Source organism: Anabrus simplex, chromosome 6 (assembly GCF_040414725.1).
Source record: "Anabrus simplex isolate iqAnaSimp1 chromosome 6, ASM4041472v1, whole genome shotgun sequence".
NCBI lineage: Eukaryota > Metazoa > Arthropoda > Insecta > Orthoptera > Tettigoniidae > Anabrus > Anabrus simplex.
Genome location: NC_090270.1, coordinates 201379112 through 201399725, shown reverse-complemented (window position 1 = coordinate 201399725; position 20614 = coordinate 201379112). Strand labels below are relative to the sequence as shown.

Sequence of the window (20614 nt, the reverse complement as noted above, 5' to 3'; positions counted from 1 at the left end):
GTTAATTTAACTTTGTCAGAGTGCGCCACCAGAGATTTTTAACATGCCATCAGCAATGATATGTCGGACTGATCCACTGAGGCAGCTACCACAGTGTAAGAGCAGAGATGAAAATTAGCACAATATAGGCAGTTATGCACTATCTCAAATGGCGAATCAAAAGATTTCAGCACTTATAATCCAACCTATAATACACAAGCCTACATAATGGCTCCATTTCCCCCTGCACTGAAACTCCTATATATATATTTTTTTCTCTCTTTGCTTTACATCGCACCGACACAAAGAGGTCTTATGGCTATGATAAGATAGGATAAGAAAGGCCTAGGAGCGGGAAGGAAGCAGCCGTGGCCTTAATTAAGGTACAGACTCAGCATTTACCTGGTGTGAAAATGGGAAAACATGGAAAACCAACTCTAGGGCTGCCGACAATGGGGTTTGAACCTATTATCTCCTGGATGCAAGCTCATAGCTGCGCACCCTTAACCACATGGCCAACTCGCCTGGTTCCTATCTATCAGTTATATCTTTCATTATTTGTATTTGTGGCAATTTCAGATGGACAATGGGTCAATACTCTATCTAACTGAAACAAAAATAAAAATGTTGAGAGTAAAATTTCCTATATAAATTTTTCTCATTTTGATGCATACTGTTACATCCTACTGAGTTTGGTAGGTCAATTTTAACTTCCCTGACTATAGAGAATGGGAAGGGAACAACGAAGTGTATGCATGAGGTGTCAGTTTCCCCAGTTCTTTATAGTTGAACAGATAAAGATAGGTCAAGATAAAGAAAACTTCCTGTTATTGTTTAGACATTATTACCTACGTTAATAAAGCATTTGTCATTACATAAAATGAATTTCTTCATTGCCTGATGACAGAAAGTAGGTCTTATAATTGAACCATTTCACCATTGCATCTTTCATGTCATCTTTCCTGAAAAATTGTCTTTCACATCGACATCCATCCATGGCAGTAACAAATATATCTGGTGTTGATGGACAGCCATGCCATTCTTCATCATTTACAAATTCATGACAACATTTTTGCACTTGTTGAGCAGATATCACTTTCTCTCAGGATACTTGCACAATCCTCCTATGAATGTTGACAAGTTCTATGCTTTCTGCTTACAGAAAACTGATCACTGTGTGCAACTCCTCCTGTAACCATTCATTATCTTCAATATTTTGCAACTGTCATTGTATCAAAGTTCTTATGCACTGATTTGAGCACACGTTTCATCAGCTGGTGGAACTACAAACTAACAGATATAGGCTCTTCCAACAAGTTGCAGTGAGCTCTGTTTCTTTGTTTCCCAGCAATAACACAGGGAAACTAATTTTTTTTACTACAACAACGGTATAAAGCTAGGAAGGAGGATACATACAATGGAGAGAATGAAAAGATAGAGGATGAACATTAAAACACGTTAGGATAAGGATAAACTCTACATGTTTTTCACACACACACACACTCACTCTCTCTCTCTCTCTCTCTCTTTCTTCAACACCTCCTTCAGGTCTATTTCTGCCCAGCCTTATATAAATAAATAGGAATGAAATATCATATACACTAGAAATAATGTATAGAGAAAACGAAGAGTAGCAGTAACAATTAAAATATTACTAAAATCGAAGCTGTTGCATTAACAAATATTTATCAGACAGCATTCCACTCACCCAAATTTGAGTTGCCTTCTGTTGATCCGTAGAACTCTCCAATCTCCGCAACATGGAACCTCTCGACAAACTGTTTCCATATTTGTGGCCTCAAGCCATTACCAAACATAAGTCGTACTGAATGAAGAGTTTCTTCTTTTTTCTCAGCAACAGACAGAAGGTATCGGCAGATCTCTCCTATGTACTGGGCAACCTTGGGAAAAAAAAAAGAAAAAGGCTTTCTCTAATACATATTAAGAAAAGAAAATGATTTATATTTTGTACAATTAACTATTCACACTTCACTGCAGTTTTGAAAAGTGAACAAATTACTTCACTGGAGCACTTTCTATAATGAATAAGGTCATCCCAATCCTGCATTACCTTGAGTTTACCCCATCCCATACACAGAACCATGACCTACACTAAAACCATTGCCACAGTCTGACAATGAAATCTCATGCCAGTGGTCATCAGAGGCATGTCCAGCAACTCACTTCCTGAACATGCCTGAATAGAAACTCTAGAAAAATATGAAGGAATCTAGTTGTGGCTTTAGAACTACTCCTCCTCTTCTTCCATACAATTCTATCACTGAATTATATTATTTTACTAATGTTATTATTGTTTTAATATTATTACTGTTATACTATTCTTATTATTTGCATTATTTAAATGTAGTTGTTACTAGTAATAGCATATTAGGTTAAGACTAGTTAAGTGTGAGAAAGGAAATACATCCCTAACCTTGCCAGGATAAACAGAACATCTTATGCTTACATAGGTACAAGAAGTACATGAGTCTTCATGATATATATAGAATACTAGAAAGATATGACTTGATAAGTTATACAACAGATCAGTGAGAATAAATGGAGCAACAGGAAGAAATGACAAGGATTAACAAAACAATAAGGACAAATTATATCACATCCTTACATACTGGTAACATCATAGATAAGTGCTATCCTCGTTATTACTAGTTCTTATGGATTAATTTCTTCTCAACCTTCATTTCTTGTTTTTGCTTCATGTTCTTTGTCCTCTATCACTTACATAAGCCATTTTTATTTTGTCCCTCTTTTGCTGCATTTATCAAGCTTTCTCCTTAGAGAGACCCTGTACAGTAATTATTCTAAAGGAACAAGCAAGTGTCGAATCAAATCATGTAAAGATAGGAACTTTGAAAGGAACACCCATGTTCAAATAGATAGCCTCTCTCCTCATCCCAGTTCTTCTACATCGATCTCTTCTCAGGCCCTGATGGGCTCATTTCTGCTTTCCAGCTTTATCAGAAGGACGGGTGAGGAGAGAGCTTATCTATTCGAAGATGTGGACATTGCCCTAGTCCTTTTGTACTTTAATGTTTCTCCTTGTCTTCTCTTCCTATTGCTCTCTCTTCCTACACTGACCTTTCATTGTGTTCATCCTATTATGTGTTCCTTTTTTTGTTTCCAATATTATGATTTAATTAATGGCATTAGCCATTATACTGCAAAAACGTAGTGTTGTATGTAGAATGAATGTAGCTGTGGTTAAGTAGGCCCAGAGATACACTTGGATTGGCATATTATAAGTTAAGGGAATACATAAACAAAAGACAGTGATTTACTATGTGAAACAACCTACATGAAGAAGGAACATCACACAGATAAAATGTCTGGTAGTGGCTTCATAGGTGGAAGAAAAAAAAGAGAGAATAGCTTTTCAGATTGTCTCACATATGATGCATTTCACTTACTGTACACTTGTATGCAATGCAGTCTGTCCAGAAATTAGAAGCAGAAAACTTGCGACGGATAGCAACTGTTGATCCCATAAGCAGTGCTTGACCAACACCTATCATACCTCCTGCAGTATGATAGAGAGGTAATGGGTCATAGAGTGTGTCTTTTGAAGAGATCGACAGCATACGATTAACACCAACCACCATGAACATGTACCTGTGAAGAAACAAATTTATTCAATGATTTATACAGGCAGGTGTACAGGACAGGCTGCCAGGCTTCAACAGTGTGTGGGGTGCAGCTCAACAATGCAGCAAGCTCTGCCAATACTTCTTGAACTATTTATGTCACTGCAACAACAACAACACCAACAACAACACAAGGCTGGCATATTTGAGCACCTTCAAATATCATTGGACTGAGCCAGGACTGAACCTATCAATATGAACTCAGAAGGCCAACGCTCTACCATTTAAGCTATTCAGCCCAACTTGTAGTACTAAGGACTGCACAGTGAACACACAGGATTCCTTGTAATAAAGGGGAGGATAATTCCACCTGACAGCCAGACTCTCTTGACAAGGCCAACCATAATAATTAGAAACTGACTTTTCTTAAAATGTGACAAAGCCCAGGAGAAAATAAATTTCCATCAACAACCTATGCTTGTCACATTTAGATATTGAGAAACAATGTAATGGGCAGCTAACTTCTCTCCCTTTCTTGGTATTATTCCTGCCTGATTGCAAGGCCACACATGTGCCATGTCCGCACCACTTATCATGGTTAAAGTTGTCTTCAGGGGTAACATGACCCTTCTAATCCTTTTAGCTCATAACAACATGCCCATATAATCTCAGCCTCACACACTCACTTCTTCCACAACTGGTGCTACATCCAGTCACTAACAAACATTCTAATTTGTGACGTGAATCCAGCACACGAGCCCAAGTCTCCAACTGAGCATTTGCATCTCCCTCACACATACTTGTTCAGGTTTTGATGTCACTGGCCAGCATTCATTTCCACAGAGAGCAACAGGACAAACAATGGTCTTACAGATCTTTTCCTTGGGGCACTCAGGCATCCATCGATCACAAAGAATTCCGGTGACTTGTTGCCATTTCATCCATGCTGCATTAATCCTACTGAAAACATCAGAGAGAATATTGCCTTTGCCTAACAACCGAACAAAGGTATTTGATACCACTTAACTTCAGAAATGTTAATTCTGAATCAGAAATTGAAGTTTATGTTTTCCCAAGGGTATACCTATTTTTTCTAGAATTCGAAATGTTCTATAGACAATTGCCTTCCAATCTTACACACATGCATTCATGCAGTATTTATAATTTGTGGTATTTATTTTAATAATAATTCACAACTCTTCAAAATATTTTGTGGTAACGTATGGAAAAAACAATTTTTCAAGATGCATAATATTAATAAAAGAGTTGTTAAAAGTATAAGTAATGGACTACAATAATTTTGTGTGATTATTGCTAGCCTGGTTGCAGTCTTTGTAAGGCAGACCCTTCGACAAGGCAGGCAGCTTCTGCTGTACATAGGAAACTGCGTGTTGTGGTGGAAGATAGTGTTGTGTGTGGCGATTAGTTACAGGGATGTTGAGGATAGCAGTAACACCCAGTCCCCAACCAAGGGACTTACCCATTTAAAATTAAAATCCCTGATCAGGGTGGGAATCAAACCAAAAGCCCTCTGAACTGAAAGCCACTATTTGACCATTTAGCGAAGAAGATGGACAAGTGTAAACTCATTGTCCTCCCGAGGTAATGCAGCCTTTTCAGGCATGCCCCCAATCGAACCTCTTTGATATAATGGACAGCCCACATAGCAGGTATTTTGCATGGTCTCCTGCACGAAAAAAATAAGATTTCCCTCTGGTTCTGCTGTCAGATTCGGCAAGGCCCTCTTTCAGTTTCAAACTTGGGTATCACTGCAGTGATCGTGAGTGAGAGAACTTCACCCAGCCTTCATGGCCTGTGTCGTCACTGTGGCTGAATAACATAAGCTCATCACCTGCCTGCCCGCATACAATACTGTGCTCCTGCAGGATGAAATGCCCAGCATGAGCACCTCTGGCACAGACCATACAGCCAGCCTAAGGCTGCAGGGGAAATGGCAAAGAGGCGTATAAATTTCTTTTTCTGTACATCTCTAATTTTGCTTTGCACTGATAAAAATGATGACAATGACTGTTGCTTTACTGTCCCACATGTTGCAGGTGATCATGAAGATTCAGGAGGAGGGAATAGTTACATGAGGTGGCACTTGCAATTGTTTTCCAGGACCTGATATTTGAGTACTATGAACATTATCAGACCTACATGCACTGGTAGAATTGTGAGAGTTTAACACAGAAATACTTATTGTTTATTGTTAGGAGCCTTCTTTCAATGTCTATCAAAGGGTGTTCAATGTGTTTCTTCAAGTTAGAAGCTGTTCCCCTGTAACTAAATTTTTGCCCACATAATTCACATTGGGCAGATTTATTTATAACATCTGTGACAGTGAAGTAAGACCACAGAGGACTCATTTTCTGTTGTTTACTCACCGCACACAGCACAGCATAAAACATGAAATATAAACTGGAGAGACCACATGGAACTGTTTCGAGAAGCTATGCAACTGTATGTATTACCACTTGTAAGGCTAATACAATGCTCTTGAGACAACTAAAGAATATCTATAATTCTGTAACCGACTGACAAGTAACAGTGTAAAGAGTGCCAATACTGCCTCTAAGCTGTTACAAAATTATCACTCATGCCTGCGTAGGGCCGCACGCTTAACCTTTGTTCAAAACTCAATGCAATTAACTCCAGTAACAGAAAAAGTAAATATAAAATCTAACTTAAGTCGTATTCATGAATCAGTGATTCTGCTGAAAGAAATAACAGAACATTACTTAACACCTGGTTCTGTCACTCGTGTTTCCTACCACTATCAATTAAATGGTATTTACTGAAATATCTTTCAACGTTTAAAATCTTGGTAGGACCCAAATACATCACAGAGCTGCTTGGGAAAACTCTGGGTATTTGAGCTCAACAGCTAACAGCATTTGAAGATAGTGCAAAGGAGCAGAAACTCCTCTATTAGAGTTTCCAGAAGAAAATTTTAAAATGTAAATTAAAGTTTTATTTGAAAAAATTATTGGTTTCACATTTCTAATGCATTTTAGTATAAATGTTGCATTTTATTATGTTTTCAAAACACATTAAAAAGTGTAGACATTTAAAATTAAAAACATTTAAAATTAAAAAGTAGTTTACATATTCTGAAAATGTGCAATATTGCTATTGTGAAAAAACATCACCCCCTAAATACATTTGAAAGAAAGATTGATCATGAATGCAGTTACTGAAATATATTTGAAAGAAAGTTCATGAATGTAGTTATTGCATTTATGATCACATCGTTTCATACATCTATATTCTAAGGTGCTTTTAATCTTATTTAAGTGTTTGTGTGCTGATGATTGCTCCAAGAGCCTAAACATGTCCACTTTTGTTCCATATGTAATCTTTCTAGATTATAACATTGTGTATTGATTTGATGGTGAAACTATATATTTTTCTCTTCATAGCAAAATTTACCATACTGGCATTAAAACCATTGTTTTTCTGTTTCTACCTTAGTATCACAGAAATATCCATGTCCAAATTTAATTAATAGTGCAAAACTGAAGACACTGCCTTCTTTAATACATAAGATGACAATAATTACATAAATAAAATCCATGTTTTAGATCATGAATGTTTTTCTTCTGTGAAATCTATTTTGTATAGGATATTTTTATTTCATGCAACTGGTTATTACCGTATGTTGTATCATTTCAACTCTAACAAGCGCTGAACTTTTCACATCACAACGATCCTTAACTTTCATCTCTGTAGATAAGAAGATGTGTTTCAACCTCAAAGTGGCATTTCAAGTGCACAATTTGTAATGAATGTCAGTTTTTACTTCTGTATGTCAGTAAATTGTACAGTATCTTAACCCTTCCATAGCACTACAGCCCTGATGGACCTGGGCCTAACAAGCGACTGCTGCTCAGCCCTATGCCTTCAGATTGCAAGGTGACATGTGGTCAGCATGACTAATCCTCTCAGCCATTATTCTTTGCTTTTTAGACCAGAGCCGATATATCACTGTCAGAGCATTCCCCTATTGTTCTCTCATGGGCAGCCCTCATGTTCAGGTAAAAATCCCTGACATGGCCGGAAATCAAACCTGGGGCCTTCCAGTAAGAGACCCTCGCTACCTAAAACATGGCACTAGTGTACATCAGCTTAACTGTAAATTTGATAAAGAGTAACTTCATAAAAACAGCAATACCTTCTTGTTTTTTTCAAACTAGCATGTAATTGTTTGATCTCACAATATTAGCTACACCTCAAATAAAGGATAAAAAGAGTACAAAAATCTCAAAAATAATGCATGAAGTGTGTGGCTCCTGCAAATTTTTAACACGTGTAAACATTAGAGTTTTACATATCAAGGTAGAATGACAGAATTTTAAGTAGAAGTGAAAAAATGTAAATGAAAGCTCCAATTAAATCAATCTTTTGGATTAACCTATCATGACAACTTCCTCATAATTATCTAAACAACTGAATAAGCATGGAGGGCAAACAGGACATGATTTTAAAAATTTCAACTACTCACCTCAGGTTGTTGACAACAGCTGCTTTTGGCAGTCCAGTAGTCCCAGAAGTGTAGATGTAGACGAGCTTTTCCCTTGGAGAACCACCTGCCATGTCGTCAGTCAATGGGCTCTTACTAGCACTGCTCAGAGCAGTGTTGAGATCAATGGCTCCTGGTAGTAGTGACTGTGCACTACTGCCAACTTCAGTATACTGATACAGTGGTAGACCACTTAGGTCTCCCAGCACTTCCTTCACAGCTGCAACAATAACATGCATTTCTCTACCTTCTTGGTCTATTTTTTATGGCAATGCAGTTGATATCATATAAAGTTGATTATATTGACTTACCAAAATATAACAAAGAAGAAAATTCAGAAGTTCTTCATTATAGTAAAAAAATAAAAATTTGATAAAGTTGAAAATGTTCAAAGTTAACAAGAAGAATGTTTAAAACAGTAAAACAAGAAATAATGATTTCAAACATAAGTTTAATGATGTAGTTCACAACAGAACCCTTTCATATCCACTATCCAACTAACACATAAAATTATCTGAAAAAACTATTCCCTGCAGTGAAAATAGCCATGTGTGTGTCTGAGTGATCTTGATGTTATATGGTTAGTGCTGGTATAAATTCAAAATGGTAATGAGAAATGGAAAGGAATTATTATTATCATTATTATTATTATTATTATTATTATTATTATTATTATTATTATTATTATTATTATTATTATTAGTATCCCAGAGAGATCTCAAGATGACAGCATCTGTCGCAAATGTGGCAGAGAGACTGAAACACTGGTTCACATCTTCGGAAACTGCCCTTATGGTGATACATTAAGAAACACCCACCATTATAAAGTAAGATCATTCATTGCCGAAGAGCTTCGTTGAAAGGGTTACATCATTTATGGAGAGGTTCATGGCATGACAACAAACGGGAACACCAGAAGAATTGACATGATAGCCTTTAAATCAAGGAAGGTTATACAGTCAATCCCACAGTCAGAATGGAGCATCACACTGGCCAGCCTGAGGAAAAGAGGAACATCTACACACCTACGATAGAATTTTAGAGGGGGAAGTATCTTTAGAAAAGGTGGAAGTATTGGGTTTAATGGTAGGGACACATGGTTCTATAAGTAGCTTTTTAATGAATTTCTAGAACAGATTTGGCTTACAGAAGTCCAGAATCAATCTTCTGGTAATCACCACTTTACTAGGATCTTTATCAATTTTAAAATCACATATGTATTGACAGTAGTTCACTTTAATGTCCAAAATGTATTGTTCTTTAATTTTCGTTCTTATATTTCCCAATGTTTAATGCTATAGATTGTATATTGTGTTATTAATTATTCAAATTTAATTTTGTTATTTTTTGATGTAGTTAAACTTTGTCCTTGTGGCAATCCAGAATGTTTGGAAAGTAGTTGAGTTTCTCAATAAAAATATGTATATCATCTGTTCTTTCTGTGTTCTTATCTTTGTGTATATGGTTTGAAAAAAGCAATGAGTATTTTATGCATGTTGTTTTGCTATTGAAAACACAAAATCATTTACAATCATAAAATAAAATCTATGGTGTTAAAACCCCTGTGAGTGGGGGCAGTAGAAAAACATGTACATTATCCCCTGTCTGTCATAAGAGGCAAAATAAAAGGGGCCCCCAAGCTCTTAACTTGGGAGCGTGGGTTAGCAACTACAGGGCCCTTAGTTGAGTCCTGGCATTGCTTCTACTTACTTGTGCCAGGTTCCTCACTTTCATCTACCCTATCCGACCTCTCTTGGTCAACTTTTGTTCTTTTCTGACCCTGACAGTATTAGGTGTCGAGGCCTAGAGGCCTTTGTGGCCCTTTTCTTTTTGGTGGCTGATACCTTCATTTGTCGAAGTGTCAGACCTCTTCCAATTTTTTCCCGCAGATCAGTGTTAATAGAGGATGGTTGCCAAGTTGTACTTCTTCTTGAAACAGTAATCACCACCACCACTATGGTGTTAAAACAATGAACATTAACCAATTATATGTTATATATATCAGAAAGGAATAATTAACTTAATTATATATATTATTTATGGTTTTCCTGATTTCAATCTGGAAGTTACTCCCAGAGAAAGGATCTCGCACATGGTAGCCTACAGCTGTCTATCTGTTAGAGGTCATCGGCCCAGAGGCTGGTTGGATCCTCAAATAGGAAAACAGAAAGGTTACGCGGTTACAGCAAAACCACAAAAACCGATGGCAGCATCAAAATGAGGCATACTAGGCAAGATGAGGAGTGAGGTAGTTTGCCATTGCTTTCCTCAAGCTAATGGAAAGGGGGTGGGGGAGATATTAAGAATGATATGGAAAACAGTCCACAGATCATGCAAGAAAAAAAATTGTGTGGTTATTTCTAGCCTGGTGCAGCCCTTGTAAAGTAGACCCTCCGACGAAGGTAGGAGGCATTTGCCATGTTTGGGAAACTGGTGTTAGTCTGGTGGAGTATGATTTGCAGGAATGTAGGGAACGGCACAAAAATAGTCCCTGAGCCAAGGGAATTAACCATTTAATATTAAAATCTCTTGATCTGGAACCGTGAGAACTGAAACCATGACGCTGACCACTCAGTCAAACGTAGGTGCACATTTTTTGAGTGGAGTCTGGAAAATGTATAAAATGGGCAAACAGACCCACATTGAATATTCTTCTTGGCCAAGGTTAGTTTCCACCTCCATGGTTGTGTGCCTACCCCAAACAATCCGTACTGAAGTGCTGTTAAACCAACTTTATACATTAAGTACCTATCCGTGATGCAAAAATAGATGCATGGAGTGCCATCAGCGGTGAAAAAAATCATAGAACCAATGTTGGTTTTTTTTTACAATGTGTTTTACGTCACACCGACACAAATACGTCTTATGGTGACGATGGGATGGGAAAGACCAAGGAGTGGGAAGGAAGCGGCCATGGCCTTAATTAAGGTACAGACCCAGGATTTGCCTGGGAAACCATGGAAAACCATCTTCAGGGATGCCAACAGTGGAGTTCGAACCTACTATTTCTCAGATGCTAGCTCACAGCTGCATGCCCCTAACTGCACGGCCAACTCGCCAATAGAATACGGTTGATTCTGTTACTTATGTGAATACCGAACTGACCCCCTTTTCACGAGAATGAATTTGTGTTTTTTTCAACACAACTCTGCCACTGCTCACACTGCGAATAATTCCATGGGAAAAATTCACAAAGTGTTTCCACAGAACAGAGTTATTAGTAGGAAGTTGTGGCATCCTCAGTCCTGCAATTTATCTGCCTGCGATTACTATCTCTGGGGTAGTTAAAAAATACTGAGTACAAACCAAATCTGCACACTGTACAAGAACTGACACATAATATTCATCAGGATTACTGGGATTCCTCAACATGAACTACAGGAGTGACGAATAATTTCCTAACGAGGTGCTAAAAATAGGTGAAAAATAAAGGTGGGAATTTCAACACCACCTTTCATAATTTGGTAAGTAATAAACTTACAATTATTTGTGTTACTGTTGTATCGTTTACCTTCCCGCTACTGACCTTGATCTATACACGGCAAACGAGTGTGCACTTATGCCAGAGTAAAGCATATCTGAACATCCTTTATATGAAAAGACAAATATCTCATTTCTTCCTTAAACTAGAACTGTATTATCAGCTTACCACCAGTGAGTTCCGAACCAACGATGACACCCTTGCTGTTAGCAGCCTTTATTGAGTGTACAAGAGGGCCCTGACGTAGGTTGAAGTTGACGAGAGCAGCAACAACACCAATCTTAGATAATCCCAGCCACAGACAAACATACTCTGGTTTTGACTCCATGATAAGTGCGATGGTGTCATCTCGCCTGAAGCCTTGAGACTTAAAGTAGTGGGCTATCTGGTTACTCAGCTCATCTACCTACATTTAAAACATTATATTATTAGTTACATCCATTCCTGGCAACAATTTCATGCAACCGTAGTAAGATTATTTTGTACATAAATTTCATTACTAAAATACACATTTCACATTCAGCTGAGCAATTAAATTTTCTTTCCAAGTATCTTTATGAAGTACAATTGTATTACTTTTTTTGCTATTTTGCTTTACATCGCACCGACACAGATAGGTCTTATGGTGACGATGGGACAGGAAAGGCCTAGGAAGGGGAAGGAAGTGGTCGTGGCCTTAAATTAAGGTACAGCCCCAGCATTTGCGTGGTGTGAAAATAGGAAACCATGGACAGGGCTGCCGACAGTGGGGTTCGGACCCCCTCCCGGATGCGAGCTCACAGCTGCGCGCCCCTGATCGCATGGCCAACTCGCCCGGTAATTGTACTACTATTACTACTACTATTACTAAAAGTTTTCATTTTGTACCCTGATGGGGTACGGCGAGTCTCTGTGATGGTGACACCATCTCTCAGGCCAAGTAGATTTGTATCGGAGGTGTGATTTATGGAGAAAGTGAGGAAGGTGAGACCATGGTCTATAACAGGAACTGTCCCAGCATTTGCTTTAGTGCAGGAGAATGGAAAACCACAGAAAAGCATTCTCAGGACAGCCGCCAGTGGGGATTAACTCCTCCACCTCCCAAATGTAGAGTTACAAGACTAGCCAAAACTAGCCGCTGTTAAGCCAAAGCCCACTCTACTCGGTGTAAAACTGTACCTCCAGTTCTGTGGTATAGGTCACAGATCTGCCTTTTTCCTAAAGGTCTTGGGTTTAATTTCTAATTGTCCAAGAGTTTAAATTCTGGTCTGAGAGTTGGAACCGAGATCCCTTAACTTTGCAAGAACAACTGAGGCACTGTCTGATATCAAAAGTATAAGCTGGGTTCTGATCGAAGGAGTTGTTAAATTAACTGTGACACATCAATATTTGCAAGCCATTTTATGGACTGCTGTCATCTTCACAGGCATAAAGCCCTTCAAGGGCTGTAAGAGCCACTAATTCAATGCAGTTAAATTATTAATTTAAATGTATACTAGTTAAAGAGTGATCTGGAGATATCAGTAACTAATTATGCATAACGACCTGTCTTTAAAAGCTACATATTTTGTGAGATTCTGAACCAATTAAATTGGATATTGTAAGGGCAAGTCAAGTGAAAGTGAAGCAGCAGTAGAACATTTTAGGTAGAACCAGCAGAACCAAGCAGTGACTGATGTTAGCCTTTATGATCAACTGAATGATGTGCGTTTTGATACTGATATGTATTTTCCAATGTTGTCAGATTAATGCACCCACTGGCAATATTGCATTCAGTTTGACAGTACAGTGTACTCTGTTTCAGTTTTGGGTAAAACTTCAGTAGAGACCCTAAGCTTTTTTCTATGACTCTCTTCCTGCACTGATTCCATCATGTTTGGTCTTATGTTTCCCTATGTCTCGTGTCTATTTTAGCCTGGTATCTTATTAGGTTGCTTCTTGATTGAACCTTATCTATTCTCTTCTGGTTGGACTGTTCTGTCTCCTTTTTTTCTGTTAGGTTGAAATTTTACCTTTAACTCTGACAGATAGTGATCTGGGTCTATATCGCTATCTTTCCTAACTTTTACACTGAGAATCTCTCTTGTATTTCTTTTGTTGATGGTCACATGATCCAGTTGAGATTCTTCTAGTTTAGTGTATGATACTAAACATGTGGTCTTTTTCAAAGTCAGTCACTTGAAGGGAGTTGACAATTTCCAGTTAAACTGCCAACAAAATTTTATAAGCCTTCTCTGTTTTGGTTGATGTGTTTATGTGCTGGAAAATTGCCTACTATATTTCTGTATTTGTATTCTCTGCTAATCTTTGTGTTGAAATCATCTATGAAAATTTTGACCTGGTGTTGTAGTATCTTAGAAGTGTCGTCTTCAGGTCATTCCTAGAATTCTTCAACCTCTACTGGATTCTTCTTGTTATTTATGTGTGTAGGAGCATGACTATATAGGCCTACTGTCATATGTGCTTTATTGCCAGAATGAAAAGTTAGGGTCTATATCCTTTCTGATATTTCTTGCTTACTATGAATCCATGTCGTAACATTCTAGTTCCATGTCTGTTCTCTAAGGCTGACTTTTCTTTGCAGGTCCTATAGCCTTATATAGGTTACCTCAAACATTTTAAATATGTTTATAAAATAACTTTTTAAAAGAAGCTTACTGATATCGTGATCACAGCTACAGGACTCTCAGTTTTACATGGTATCCAAACCACAGGAACTTGCAATTTCACTTTAAGAATTCCATATACATTGGCTGGGATTTGAAACATACCTGGCTTGATGAGAAGCCAGTGATATCACTGCTCAACTATCATGTCCTCCACTATCACATAGATGTCAATTTTAAAACTATGATGCAGAAGCCAAAAATATTGATACTCAACTACTCATGTTCCCCACTAAGCTAGTTTTAAAAATATGATGCATCTATGCAGTGCTTTTTTTTTTTCTAAGGAAAAAAGTGTCGGTGCACACCCAAACTTCTTCATAAACTGAATCTCACACTTTGTTCATATCTCCGGATGTACAGTCATCTTTTCCAAAGGTACTTATTACTGCTGGCCCACTCTGAAGAAATTTTCACTTCCATCTGTTTTTCTGTTCCTAAACCTGTAATATCTTGACACACCTTACAACCTAGCATTTTATTTTTTGGATAAAGCCATTCATTTCTCTGGAAGAAATAATTCTTCTGAGTTAATATTCATGGTCAGAATTGTTTCCCTCTTGAACTGCAGCAAATCTCATGATTTTCATTTTCCGTGTTGATTTCCCAGTTTCATTGACCAGAACTTTATTATGAAATCCCACCTAATCAACACTGTACAAATACGATTCATTTTTTATTCTACATTAAAAGTAGGTCTTGTTTTGGCCGACTACTGCATCATCATCAGCTACAATATAATAAACTTAAAAACTATACACACAACACATAAAGTATGATATAAAATTCTTGTTGAAATTAAATTCCTTCTTTGGTAATGTCCTTATGAGTTATAAAGTTCAACTAAAAATGTCAACATTGTATTATTGTAAAAGTTTCCGTAAGATATCTCTGATTGTTCTTTGATTTTTGAAGTTAATGCATTCAGCATTCAGTTTGTGTATTCTTCAAACCAGTACTTTCATAACTTCAGTTATTGGACTGAAAGTGGATTGGGAATCACGCCAGTTCATTTGACTTCTGTAAACAACAAATAGTGACGTTTTACGATATCTCCCTTTCACAATGTTCAGCCCTCTTTTTTTATGCTGATTTGTAAACCACGTGCACCCCTTTCTCCTATTAAATAACTATGAACTTGCTTACCTTGGCAAGTGTTTTGTGCTTTTCAAATTATTTAAAACAACAAAGCAGTTATGTCTAAAAACCCTGTATGTTGGTATTAACAGCACTAGTTGCAATAGGGATACAGTAAGATTGTCCTTGATAAGATAAGCTTGTTTACTGAAGGGTGAGAAAACCAACCCCCTACTCTATTGTATTGTAGTAGCCAAAAATGTGGAAGGACAACAAAGAGCAAGACGAAGATTATCTCTTTCTTTTTCTTTAACTTTGAACTGATGACACAAAATGGTTAATAGTACAAGAATAATAATTTTAGAATGGCAGTTTATATAAACTTCAATCATGTGCTCCTACGCATTATATGTATAGAAACATAACAAAAGCAGATAAACAAGCTTGATTTTAAGCCATAAGCAAGCACTTCATAGGAAATGTGATAGGAATATTCCGAATAATATCAATTAATTTTTCAGAACATTGCGTACTGCCAAAAAAAATTTAAAAAAATAAAAAAAAATAAAAATCACTGCATTTATGTTATAAAATACATTTTTTTACTGTTCTAGTGTTCCTTGAACAACTCAATTGATCAATATTAACAAAGGAATTTTGTAAGGGATTTTTTATTTTAAACTGTCTGCCAGTAAATGAACAAATTTTTATTTAAAAATTGTTTACTCTCTTGAAAACCACTGGTATCAATAAACAAAAAATAAAATAACCTAATGAAGTTTTTTATAAACATAATAGTTTAGAAATGATCTAAGTCCTCAGTAGGGTGAAACCAAATCAGGTACAAAATGCAGATGGGAATCCTGATAAAGTTGACAAGACTGATCTTAATGACAAACGCCTATCAGTCTGCCTCTACTGAAGCACTAACAGTGTTTGTTCAATCCTTGCCCCGTTTCTCTACGGGGTCGGGTATGAGATGAGATGAATCTGTCGTGGCAGGTTTTTTATGACCGGATGCCCTCATCAGAGGAGTTAATGAGATGAAATTAATGACGTGATATATGATAGTAAGAAGGGAGAGGGTGAAACCTGCTGCTAGCACATAGCCTACTCCTGTCGAATAGCACCAAGGGTCTGCTCAAGGCTTAACATCTCCATCTGACAGACGAATCACCATCAACAGTGTCGTATGCCCTGGCTCCATATGAGCACTGTGGAGAGGTTTGGAATTTAATCCAGGCTTTTGGCACGCAATCTAGTGATTAGAAATTGTATGCCACCACCTCCCCTACCCAGCAAACCAACATTCTGATGGTGAAAACTTTTTCGACCAGTGGGACTCGAACCAGCTAACCACGGTGTCAGACCATTTAGACGTCAACACCTTAATGTCCATGTCCTATTGAAGCGCTAACAATGATTGCCCATAATTCTTCCCACAGAGTTAGAACTCAGGCCGAGAAATGACATCTGGGTACTTAAACTAGGCATCAAACCCTCTGCTGTTACTCCAGAAGTATTGAAGGCAGAAATATCAGTTAAAGCAGCAGGCCTACAAGACCTGAAAATCTGTTAAGCTATCAGGATCAGGAGGGGAAGGTAACTACACTATATTTATGGGCAGATCCAAGACAGAGGGAAATGTGGGAGCAAGCATGGTTGTCTTTAGCGGTATTTCAGAAATGCACTCAAAATCAAATTAAATCTGCAATGTACATCCAAGTCAGAAAAAGCTTTGCAAAATCTTTTGCCTGGAGCATGCTGTTATACGGTTGTGAATCCTGTCTCAACCTCACTGGATGTGATCAGGCAATGAGGCTATTTCCATTGGTGACAGCTCTAATGTCATGGCTGAAGTTCACAGAAGACATAATTTTGTTTTATATTTTCCCAATAAAGATTCCTTCTCAGAATTTTCCTGAATTTAGTCCTGAAGGCTTTTCTCATATCTCCTGGAATTTTATCTCTTCCAGTTTCTATCTGCCAGTCTGCTGTCTGTTCCAACAATCTTAAGTGGCCTGTTACTCTCTGCTGACAAATTAGTAAAAAATAAAATAATATTTTTAAAAATTAAAAAAAAAAGGAAATTATAGGTGCCTAAACAAGTATTTATCACAAAATAAGCACAAACAATCAAAATATGCTTCTATAGCTACTAACAAATGCCTTTATTTTATTATTGCTCAGTTAAGCAGCGTGTCAAAACTATTTATGAATGAATACAATTTATAAAATACCTGAAAAAGGAAAGAAAATACTTACACTGTAAAAAGTTTAAAAAAGTGATCCAAAACTGATTTTTAACTTTACTCTGCATGTTTAGCAATTACAGGAAGAAATAGACATTAGGAAATATCCTCAGCTTACTGATTATCCAGATAGTAAATAAATCTGTTCAGTTAAAGTTGGGCAATTCAAATTTCTTAAAGAAACTTCTTATTTCTTCATTAAAAAATTAGAGCATAGCGTCAATGTCAGAGGTAAAAATATCTGGCATTTTTCAACTCTTCAGAAGATAGTATGTTTAAAGTAGGCATCAACATATCTATGTTTTTCCTAAGGTAAAAGCTCATTACGTCTGACTGGTTGGCTGAATGGTCAGCGTACTGGCCTTCAGTTCATCGGTGGGTCTGCCTTACAAGGGTTGCACTCTGCTAGAATTAGCCACACAAAATTATATTATTAGCTCACTGCAAGCTGTCTTGTCAAAACCACAACAAGATTTTTTTTTTTTTTACTTGTAGACATACAGCCATACTAATTCAAAGTTTGGAGATGTTGATATATGTTTCAATGAGTTATCGAAATTTTAAAAATGTCTCCTTCCCCCTATCCAACACCTTGTATGCTCATGAAAGTCTAGTAGTTGTAACAGCCTTCTTGACATCTACACTGTGTTAATCTTTTACACCATTTTGAAAGTTTCTCTTTCAGAGCAAAGTTGTGACCTTCACTTTTCACTATTCTTCTACTTTTTTTAACAAGATTTTCACTCATTTAGAGAGCTTTCCCATCCACTTTCTGCCTAACAAAAACAAGAAAGCTTTTCCATCCATCTTTATGCCTAACAAAAACAAGCCTTTATAAGTACTACACTCAACTAGGAAGCATTAGATACAATTCAGGCATCTGTAAATTGCTGGTTGCAACAATGGCATGTTTGGTATATAGATCAGTTAAGAGTGCAATATTACCAATCTGCTGAAAGGGAAAATCATGGAGATAAAAGACCACAGAAAAAATTCCTTCAAGACTTGGCAGAGTCTTCATTATTGTTCCTATTATGAAATGAAACAAGGGGCCGAGGACAGAGAAGAATGGTTACATAGACAAGGCATTGCCTTTAGACACTTATGATTATGAGAGTGCACGGTGATTGTGGACAAAGCACCAGTGTCTTCTATTGATGTATTTTAAAAATAGGAGAGAGCGTCTGAGCATAGATCACTCAGCACAGCATTGACAATGGCATATAGATCACTTCAGAATAAAAATATGGATTTCAGACATTTTGGCATTTGCCCTGTCACTCTTTAATACGATTTTATTCAGGTCATTCGGTCATATAGAGATTTATGTGATATGATATTGTAAACAGCATCCTTAATAATTGGCAATTTCTTTCATTATTAAAATTCAATATCTTGTAGGCAAAAACATGGGTTTCACTTATGTTCTATGGTGAGAATGTGAAAACCAGTATGAAACTAAATTTTGGCTGCAACAAGGAAAATATTGTCCCATCAGCTCAGGCTCATGGTTTAGACACTAAACAAATATTTTAAATGGGATCAATTAACTAGTAGTAATTATTGCATTAAGTTATTACCATCCTTGCCATCATAATGTTAGTTTCTACATGATAAACCATATTTCATTATCACGATCATCATGATTAGAGCCCAAATTCTTATGTAATTATATATCCCCAGTCCTCTACTTGCACACAACAGAAATTGAAAAGTGTTGACAAATTGTGGTTCTGATATTATTATACAAGCTCTTGGCTGAAGATTGCCCTTGAGGACAAAGTATACAAAAAAAGACAATATGGATATTAAAAGTAATTGTGAGATGGTTAGCACATTTTTCATACCATACTGTATGTAAAAAAAGTTTTTTAAAGTTTAAAAAGTTTGGGAGATACGGTTCTTCAGGGTTTGGATAGAGTATTTCAAGGCAGCTACTGCAATTTCTTTTATTAATACCCGATTGAAGTTAGGTGACAAATAATTACAATTGTAAACGGAGATAACTAGTCCTATTTAGCAACAAAATAACGTACATGCAGTATTTGAATATAACTTAGTTGTGCACAAAATTATTGATTATGGTAAAAAATTGTTCTTGTTTGTCCTCTTATGTAAAAACATTAAACAATCATTTTAGTTTGCACAGATCACAAAGTCAAAGTCATCGTCCTCCTCATCCAAACCACAACAGTCTCCGTGTGCCCATCCCTGGCGTCCTGTGCATTGTATCCAATCTTCTTTGTCTTCTGAATTAGAATAATATCACTGCAGAAAATACACATTGTGTCTTCATCAAGCTCCTCTTTTGTGCTAGAAGTACAGTTTTATTTCATATTTTTAAAATTTATTGTAGTTTTAGCCCTTTTTTCTTTTCTCTGAATGAATGTCCTTTAATCTACCTCTTCTTCTTTTTAGGTCTGTAGCCTCATGTTTTGCTATAGGCCTAACCAACTTTTTACTTTGCTTTCAAAATGTTTTCTTTTCTTCATCAATAACTTTCCAGCTTTTCTTTCTTTCTTTCTTTCTTTCTTTCTTTCTTTCTTTCTTTCTTTCTTTCATCACAGTCTCTAATTCAAGCTTGTAGGGAGAAGAAGTTAAAATAGCAGTGTTTCCTTTTCTTTTGTCATTGCTTTTAGTAGGATTCATTCTGTTATAGTGTGGTAGTGACATTATGTCTCTTGGCAAAACATGAACATAGGCTTAGGCTTGTATTTTTCAGGTGTCTCCTGATGTTGTACAGGTTGAGGCATGGGAACAAAGCTCTTTAAACAACTGTGTTGATCATAAAGATGAGCAGGCTTGTCTGGTGTGATTGTAGAAGCATTAACTGGACAGGTCACAAACATTGTCTCTGAAACAGGAGATTAAGCAGTAGGCTCACATGTAGAGTTCACCTCTTGCAGTGTCCTATCTGTTGTCTCTGGCTGTGCAAATAAGAAGTCTGAAAAATATCCCAGTTAAATGGAAATTCCAGTCTTTCTGAATCCATTCACAGCAGTTTGCATAGTTTCTGGAGAAAAGCTTGCTGAACAGCTCGGGCACTTGATAAATAG

At 36.9% G+C, this 20614-nt stretch overlaps 1 protein-coding gene across 1 annotated transcript in view; it reads right to left on the bottom strand.

Moving 5' to 3' along the window:
* The window catches only part of LOC136876305 (long-chain fatty acid transport protein 1), a 299612-nt gene that overhangs the window by 40512 nt on the left and 238486 nt on the right, over positions 1 to 20614 (bottom strand). Inside the window, exons 3-6 of the mRNA XM_067150139.2 lie at positions 11753 to 11990; positions 8086 to 8323; positions 3408 to 3609; positions 1688 to 1880 (exon numbers count right to left, since the gene is read on the bottom strand). Of these exons, the coding sequence (XP_067006240.2) occupies positions 1688 to 1880; positions 3408 to 3609; positions 8086 to 8323; positions 11753 to 11990 (871 nt within the window). The remainder of the gene's footprint in view (positions 1 to 1687; positions 1881 to 3407; positions 3610 to 8085; positions 8324 to 11752; positions 11991 to 20614) is intronic.